The 9,206-nt window shown below is 44.2% G+C and overlaps 1 protein-coding gene across 1 annotated transcript; it reads left to right on the top strand.

Moving 5' to 3' along the window:
• Window positions 1–1,994: 1,994 nt before the first annotated feature.
• MINOS1 (mitochondrial inner membrane organizing system 1) lies at window positions 1,995–6,057 on the top strand (the record flags this gene model as incomplete). The annotated part of the gene is made up of 3 exons (XM_009073105.1): window positions 1,995–2,042; window positions 2,581–2,690; window positions 5,815–6,057. Coding segments are annotated over 3 exons (167 nt in total), but the record flags the coding sequence as incomplete, so codon positions are not given.
• Window positions 6,058–9,206: the final 3,149 nt, after the last annotated feature.

The raw sequence follows: 9,206 nt of genomic DNA, 5'->3' as shown, positions 1-9,206 counted from the left end.
TGAACTGGGCAGCTCCAAACCCCCTGGTGCTGGCAGAGCAGAAGGAATTCCTGCCAGACAGTCCTTGTCAGCCCTGAAGCACAAGAGCCCAAGGCAAAGAGGCAGCACAAGTGTGTGTGGTAGGCCCAGGCTGGCAGGGGAGGTGGGTCAGAGGGCCAAACGTTGTCCCTTGGATGAATTCATGGAGATAGTAATTATCCTTAATGGCATAAACATTCTGGGAGAGCCAACAGCAGCTGGAATATAGCAGAGGTGCAGAGGGAAGGCTGGTGGGGAGGGGAGAGGGGGAATCAGCAGGCTCTGGCAGTGCCTGATGTCTCTCCCAGTGCGGTGTGAGCACTTGGCTGTTTGCATGAGATGCTCCACGGAGTGTTGTATTATCTCTTGCTGTCTGAAGTGCAGAAAATCCCTGAAGCTCTGAGCAGACATCTGAGGATCTAAGACTTTGCCTTAGCTGTGCAAATGATTAGAGAGCAAACCTGACCTTCTGCAGAGAGCTCAGGCTCTAAAATGTGTGGGGGAGTTGTGTCAGGACCACTTGGCAGGCAGGCAGAGTTCTTCCTGCACTGAATGTTTTGTAAGCCTACCCCAAGTTGTAATGACCTGGAAAAGTAGTTACCTCTGGCACAACTGAAAATCTGGAGTAAAATGAAAAGAGTTTTCAAATCAACTCTGATTTCCAGCTCAGTAAATATGGATGGTGAGGTCCTAACAGGAGTGTAAACATAAGGGGGTTGGCTCAGATCTTATTTGGTCATCGCAAGGTTTTATGATCAATAAAAATCTTGGGATGCTTAGTGATGTACTTGGTGGTGGATCCTAAGGTACTTAGGGTGTGTTAAGTATTGTTTGAGCAATCTGTTCCTCAATAGAAACTACTTGTAGTACATTTTTGCAAGGAAAAAGGATTTGAAGGGCAGAAGGAAACTTAAAGGGAGTCATTCCTATATGCCAGGAGGGTACAGGATTCCTTGGCATTGACTTACTGCTCAAATAAGGATCACATGCTTTTAGGCATACAGAAAAAGATGTATTTTAATTAACAAACTCATTGCACTTAAATTAGATTTCTTGTCTTGAAAGGAGAGAATTGAAAGCCCTAACAGGATGTGTTTGCTGCAAAATGAGCCTGAAACTCTCTCTATATGTTTAATGTGCTGATTTTTTTTTCTTTTTTTAAACTTTTGTCCTTCCTTGTCTTATCTAAAATTCTTGTCTTTAGTGGCTATAATTAAAGGTAAAATTTGCCCACTCAGCTCCAAGTTTTCACTGGTATATTTATTGGGTCCTGAGAGGAGTTTTGCAGACTTGCCTGACTTCTTGCAGCAAATCTTCAACTCACCTTCCAAGGAAAGCAAAAATCCTTGTTAAATCTGTTGGATAAATTCTCTTCAACTGCCGCAGTTATTTCTATATATAGTAGAAGGATGTGAAAAGTGCTTCATTCCTAATGTGTTTAAATATGCTCCATAATGAATGTTGTGGATGTGAAAGATAAGCAGCCTAGAGCTTTCTTTTGTAAGGTATAGGGTAACACAAAGCTTCAAAGTTTGCTGCCCTCAGGACACACATTGAAGCAGTTAAAGCAGTGAGATAAAGGAAACACAACGAGATATTCATCTGCACAACCTAAAGCTCAAGGACACAATAAGTTTTCGTTTAAGTGTTTCTCCTTCGCTGACAACGAGCCAAATAAATCTTCATTCCACGTTGTAGATGGTGACAGAAATTCAGGAACTTTCCCTGGGATGAGAGTCTGGTTTTGTTTCCCAAATCTTTCTGATAATGGACTTGTTATGTTGGGATTCTAGTCTGAATTAGTGCTGAGAAACCAAGAACTGTGTGTTTCAGAGTTGCTGTTTGACAACACTTTGTTTGGTGTCAGATACAGTCTGATCTTTCTGAATTGGAACAAAGAAATCCTGTAAAGAACTAAATAATTTTTTATGACTCTGCATTATCTTAGTCCTCACTCCCTGCTTTTCTTCTCACAGGTGCTGGATTTGGATTAGGAATTGTTTTCTCAGTCATCTTCTTCAAAAGTAAGTGCTCTGCAGTCACCTCTCTCCCTGATTCCCCAATTTAAACCCGAGAAAACTTCATTAGCACCTTAGACCCATTCCTTCATTACCTGTCCTGTCTTTCCAGTTGAAATGGAGTTCCCTGAATGTCCAGCTGTTGTGTAACAAGGTTATTCCCCACAGTGCCTCTCTGAGCTCCTCCCGTGCTCAGCCCAGATCCTGGAATTGCAGGAAACCCTGAGCCAAGTCACTGGAGCCATGTGTCTAGACATCAGTTTATGCCACTCTTGCCAGGGCTTTAAAACTGATCTTAGTTCTTCTTCAGCTCTGCTTTGGTAATGGTTTTCAGTAAGACACTGAACTCAGAGGTTGCTCTGTTAAATTCCAAGTGTGATGTCTTACTGTTAACTCTTGTTCTTCTGCAGTGCCTGGTTTGTAGCTCAGTTTAGGATTGCAGAACTTGGAAATGCCTAGAGAGATCTTTTAGTAACTTATTCTTGGTGCTGATAGATACCAAACTTGACTTTTAACTTCTCCTCTCCTCTTGCCTCCCCCACAGGAAAGACATGGCCTATCACTTTTGGGTCAGGGATGGGGTTAGGAATGGCTTATTCCAATTGTCAACATGACTTCCAGTCTCCATATCTTCTTCATGGTAAATTTGTAAAAGTAAGTATCAAAGTCAGTTTATGTCAGTAACTGTTTATGAGTTACCACATCCATTTCAATGGGTATTCTCTTCCCAGAGGAGAACTAGGAAGAAGAAACTTGTGTTGCCAGAGCAGGATTAGTTCCCTCACCCCTCAGACGTTTTTAATAACTTTAATAACTGTGTTTAACCATAAACTGAATGAGCTGAATGGAATGGAATTAGCTTAACAGAGCCTCCAGGTAGGACAAGAGGGCACAGACTCAAGCTCTGCCAGGGGAGGGTTAGGTTGGCTATTAGGAAGAGGTTTTTTCTGGAGAGAGTGCTCAGGCATTGGAATGTGCTGCCCAGGGAGGTGGTGGATTCACCATCCCTGGAGGTTTTGAAGATGAGACTAGATGTCGCACTTAGTGCCATGGTCTAGTGACCACGGGAGGGTTGGACTATCTTGTCTTGGAGGTCTTTTCCAACCTGGTTGATTCTATGATTTTCCCCCGCTCTGAAAACACTTGTAATAAAAATACAGGTCAGAAAAGCAGAGAAACTAGACAAATACTAAGATTCTTCAGAGTTTGAAAGAGATGAGCTGGGAAGAAACTGAAAGTCATGTCAGGCACTTAAGGTAGATCTGCCTGTGTAAGCAGAGCTTTGATCTCCCGTAGGGTTTCAACCTGGTTGATTCTATGATTTTCCCCCGCTCTGAAAACACTTGTAATAAAAATACAGGTCAGAAAAGCAGAGAAACTAGACAAATACTAAGATTCTTCAGAGTTTGAAAGAGATGAGCTGGGAAGAAACTGAAAGTCATGTCAGGCACTTAAGGTAGATCTGCCTGTGTAAGCAGAGCTTTGATCTCCCGTAGGGTTTGGGGCTTTTTTTTTTCAACATGAGAACACTGATCACTTGTAAGTTTTGTGGCTTGTTTGGCTGTATAGTGATGTAGTAATTAGTCAGAAAACGTTGTACACTTTCAGCAGTTTTGAAGAAGATCATTTCAGTGAGTTCAGCCTTAGCACTGATCATTTGTGGAACCATTTGTGAGCTCACAAAGTGCCAACAGTGCACAGTCATTGCAATGAGACCAGAGGAGAGACATCCACCAGGACATATTTACAGTTACTTCAGGAAGTGCTGAGGGAAAATACTCTGCCAGGAGCTGTTCCTGAAGTACACAGAGTGCACAAACTGCTCCTGGATCACTCATCTGCCTGATGAAGGAGGCCTGGAGGTGTTTTTAGGCTGCTCCTGGTGCATCCAGAGCTGGAAGTTGAGCTCAGTCCTTAGATTTACTGTAGGTGAACTTTGCCTTCTGCAGCCCTACCAGGCATACCTGCTTACAAATGTGTTCTCCAGCTGCCTGTTAAGAAAGGGAAACAAGATTCTCCAACAGCTCCTTGGGAATAAAATACCTTGGAGAGCAATATAGAGAAACTGTGACTTGGATACAGCTGAGAGAGCATTGCCCAGATTCAAAAGTCTGTGTGTGACTCTTCTGGCCACATTTGTTAACGTGAAGATGTGTTAGCTTTCCACACCATCCTGAGGGTAATACTCCCCAAAAAGCAGCTGGAATGACATGTCAACAGGACATTTATCACGTGTGAAGCCACAGACATGCTCTGAGAAAGCATAATTCATTCAAGGATGTTCCTAGGGATGTTGGGCAGCACAAAACTGACTGTCAGCTCAGCCTGGTAAGGGATTTTGTTGGGATTAGGGACTAATCTGTGCTCTGGAGCAAGGGTGGTCCTTGGGAGCATGAGGTAATTGAGAGGACACTTCACAGAAGCAGCACAACTGCCTGCATGGCACACAAGGCTAGACAAATAGTTTCCAGTGCACTGTCTCCATGGCTTTCCCTGGCACAAGAGGCTGAGCAAGCTGAGGGAGGAGGGAGAGTGTGGATGGAGCCATGGAATGGTTAATGTCATTAATTCCCTCCAAGCTGTCGTGTCATGGATAAAGGCTCCAGGGTTATTACAACAGAATTATTTCATTCCTGTTGGTGAGGAGCGTGGAAAATATTGTGGCATTATCACTCATCTGGTTTTTTCTTAGAAAATTTGTTGTAACTAATTGCTGTAGGACTTCCTTACAAAATTGAGTTCTGCTCAAATGTGAACTTGTCAACATGAGAGATCCTGCAAGAAAACAGCTTCATTGAGAGAGAGAAACGTAACAGATTAACTTGGCTGGAATGATTTCTAGTTTCCTGAGCCTGTCAAGTTCACAGGATCACAGGATAACTCGAGCTGAAAAGGACTTTGTGGAGGTCATGGGGGTCAGCTGTGAGGTCAGAGCAGGTTATGTGGGGCTTTACCAAGTTGGGATTCTTGATTCTTCAGGATCAAGGTCTGAATTCTGAGTGAGAATGAGAGAGGACACAAAACCTTCACGATACTTAGTAATCAGGGGATCACAAAGTGACTCTGCAGCTGTTCTGACTGAAACTTGGATCATCTCACTGCTCATCCTTTGGGTCAGCAATGTGATCCTGAAACTCTTAACAGCAGAGCAGGAGCCATTCAGGCAGACCAAGAGACTGCTTAAAATGCAGCAAAGCTCTAATTTATGCTCACCAGAGTCTGAGGCTTCTAAAGTGATTTGACCAAGGGGATTTCCCTGTGACTTCAGCAGAGTTGAAAGTCAGCATGTAGCAATTATTTCAAGGCTTCAGATGCTGTGGCTGTGAGTTACACAGGCTCAATTCAGTGCAAAATGGAAAACACCATATTTTTCTGGTTCTTTAGCCTGTATTGATCACTCAGAGCCCCACAGCCCTGGGCTGTGATGGATTACATTGATGTGCAAGTAAACAAGAAGGCAACTGCAGCCTTTCCTCCTGCCCTTTAGTGGCTTTGATTTCTGTCTGGTTTCTCTTCAGTCTGTGAAGAGGTAACTTGAACAATAATGTTGGTTTTTTTGGAGGATCCAGTTTACCAGGAGGGAAGGTTATACATGAAAACATGGCATGGTTCTGCTGCTGAATCTCTCCACACACAACTTGCTCTAGCAGAGGCTGAAAATGTTGGTGTACCTTCTGGAAAGGTTACTAAGCTCCAGAACTTGCTTTCCATCCTGCAGCACCTTCCAGGTAAGGAACCCAAGTGGCTTTTCAATAATCTAAGCCTTCTTGCTTTACAGGAACAGTGACTAATGACTAAGACTATCCCAGTGGGAAGGAAGGAGAAATCAATGATTATTCCTCAGGAATACTGAAGTGCCCCTGGAATAAGCCAACGTTGTTCAGTACCGATCACCAGTAACTCTTTATACTCCAACAAACTGTTTCTGTCTAGGAAACAAAGTTCTGTTGCTTGTTTTGTATCGTGTCTGAAAAGCGCAAGGGAGAGCTCTTCTGGGAAATAAATAAAAGGAAAATGGCCTTCTCTGGTGTGTTCACTTTGTCTGTGGGTGAGAGAGAGAGAGAGAATGGAAGGAGAGAACTTCAGTACCTAACAGCTGTGACCACCTGGGCCAAAGTCACTGGGAGAGCTCTTCAGCACAGCATCCGTCGTGTGTTCCTCCCCACTCCTGAGGCAGCCCCCGGCCAACAGCCACTTCAAAGGAGCATTCCCACCTCATAAATCACCCTCTAGCCCCCTGCTGCTTGTGCTGGTGTTTGGAGAGGAATATAAATACTCCTATGTCCTGTTTGTACAGCCCTTGAAAACTGGAATTTTTGTCCTCTCGGAAGAGGCACAGTCCAAAAGGGTAAATCCAAACTGTGTGACTGATGCAGCAAGTCAGTGTTGGCTCTTGGAGCTTTGGGTCATGGAGTGACCCTGGTTTGTAAACTTCCCAGGATAGTGGGTGAGGTAAACAGCTCCTCATGCCATCTGGCTCTCAGCTTACCTTTGAGTCTGATTGTTTTTTCACCCTTTTCCCCAGGAGAACGCAGAGGTTTCAGTGTCTGGGAATGGGGCACAGATATTTAAAGCTCTTTATTACCTTGGCAAAACACTGTTCCAAGTGCTCCTTTTTACTTTACATCTACCCCCAGTCCTTGTGATGACTTGTTGGTGTGTTGTCTGCTGCTCTTCTCCTGGCTCAAGAGGTTCTTCACTGCTTCTTCACTCAGCACAGTTTTCTAGCTATGGAGTTGACCCTCAAGGACCTCTTTGTCCCACATTTGCTGTGTGTTGTCTGTGTAGCACAAGGAGTGTCTCCAGATAGAAAGGGAATGGTATAGATGGACATGGAACCTGCCTTTATTGAAAGCCTGTTCTGCATGGTGAGTGCTGACAGAGTGACAAAAACCTCCTCTCCAGAAAGAGAAACACAAAGGAAAACAAGTTGTGCAATGTTTGGTTTTTAAGCCATGCCAGGAAAGGAAGGGAATGGACTGAGGGGAGTGCAGAGGGCTGGAGGAACTCCTTCTCTTAGGGGCCTGAGCTGTGGTGTGGGTGCTGCAGTAGTCCTGGGCACTTGTGTGTGGATTTTGCACACTGGAGAAACATGTTGAGCTGTGCCCAGAGTCAGCAGACACTGAGGAGCTTTGCCTAGAGCAAAGGACTTGTGAAACAAAACAGCTTTGGTGCCAGAGCAGCATTAAGACTGTCAGAGCATGATACCATCCAGGACCATTGCTCCGGCATGTCCTTGTTTTTCCACCTCCTCCCTCACCGGACTGCGTTGAGCAGTCAGGGCAAAACAGCTCATTGAAAACAGGAGATCTTCCTTTCTTCCCAATTTTGAATCATTTTATCCAGCCCCAATTCTTCATTTGAGCTATGTACTTTGGAGCCACAGCTCCTCTGTGGTTTGGAAAGGGCTTTGATTGGGTTCTCTGTGTGTGTGCTGCAGGCTGGGAAGCCACTGGAGGGAAGAGCATCAGCCTGGGTAAGAACCAGGAGACACAAAAGCAGTGGCAACCCTGAATGTAACAACTGTCAACATGCACAAGAAGCTTTAGTCAGTGCTGTGCCACTTAATTCATGTCCCTGGTGAGGAGCTCTCCTGCTCTCACACTGCTGCAGCTCAGACAGGACTTCACAGAGTCAATCCTTACTTTGATCCACTCTGATCAGGTGGTTCTCCTGGCCCTGGAGCTCTCCTGGTTGGAGACTGTGTCCTCTGTTGCTAGAGTGAGAATAATCAGAATATTATTACTCATCAATGTGATTCCCTCTCTTGCTAGAGTGAGAATAATCTGAATATTATTACTCATCAATGTGAATTCAAAATGGTGAGTGTAGAAAAACTGCACAATTTAAAAGTAGAAATGAAGTTTGTCATTGCTTAAATGGGGTAAGAACTGAATTTTTTGGGGTGTTCTTTTTTTTCACAGCTGCCTTGCTTGTCTGTCTGGATATATATATGTATATGTATAAGCAACTATCACTACCACACAAAGAGTCTGTATTTGTTTGGCTTTAGTTCATTAAAGATGTGTTATTCCAAACCCATTTTTGAACCTGTCCATGTAAGTTTTGCAAAATATCTTCTTGTGAGGACAAGTCTCTTGTTTCCCTCTGCGGAGAGCCCGACCGAGGTTGGAATAGGAATGATTTCCTGCTGCTTGATTTCTAATTACATAAATGGAAGGGGGAAAAGTGGAAACTCTAAGTACCAAAAGGCATGTTAAATTTAGTATAATACACTCATCTGGAAACTATCACATTTTTCCTTCTTTCTTCAGCCTGCTGAAATCATTGCTTCGTCTAACTCTGCTGTGATTTGGATCAGCACCAAACACTGCAGAGATAGACCTGGAAAAGGCAGGTGTCCCTGCCCAGGCTCAGTGAGACCTGTTAGTAGAGAGGTTGTATCACTGTTGTGGTAGGAAAATGGTGAGTAGACAATGAGCAAAGAAGCCACAGCACTATCTAGGAGAAGGGAAACAAAAAAAAAAAAAAACTGTTTGCTGACTAGAACTGGTTTTGAACGTTTAACAACTCCCCAAGTGCTTGACTGACCACAAATCTGCCTCTTTAACAGCTTGATTAGCTGTCTACTGAGGCTTTGGGATGAATAAACAAGTCATGGAAAAGCAGAGACAGCAGGAAAAAAACTATCAAGCTGCTTTTCTATTGTTTATCTGAGTTGTTCGTGTTTGATCAAGATATCGTCATTGCTTTGTGTTTCACTCATGCCTGGAGCCCTGGCCAAGAGCAGGACCTGCTGTATGTGGTGCTGTGCACACAAATAAAAACCAGCCTCTGCCCTGGAGGACTTACAAACCAAACAGATGGGCTCAAGGGAGGTAGGAGGGTTTGTAATTCCCCCTTGAAGGATGGGAGAAGCTGTAGGTCAGGGATAAGTGGTGGAGGAAATGTGGTGTGCAGCCAGGACTCTGGTTGGAGTCCATCAGCTCATCCTTCCTGCCTGGTTCTTCACTTGTTCGTGGTCGTGGAGGCTCAGGGCCCACTTCACAGTCTGGGAGACTCCAGAAGGAGATGTTCTGCCACCATTTGTTGTCTTCAAATTGCCCCAAATTCTTCAGGGCAAATCTCTGCAGAGTTAGGAATTCAGTTTTACTGTCCAGACTTTGTTACGGGGTTGGGGTAAAGCACTGAGATCCTCAATACTGACTC

This window comes from Acanthisitta chloris, unplaced genomic scaffold (assembly GCF_000695815.1).
Source record: "Acanthisitta chloris isolate BGI_N310 unplaced genomic scaffold, ASM69581v1 scaffold13504, whole genome shotgun sequence".
Taxonomy (NCBI): Eukaryota; Metazoa; Chordata; class Aves; order Passeriformes; family Acanthisittidae; genus Acanthisitta; species Acanthisitta chloris.
Note: the sequence above shows the minus strand (reverse complement) of the source record. Positions and strands in the feature narration are given on the sequence as shown.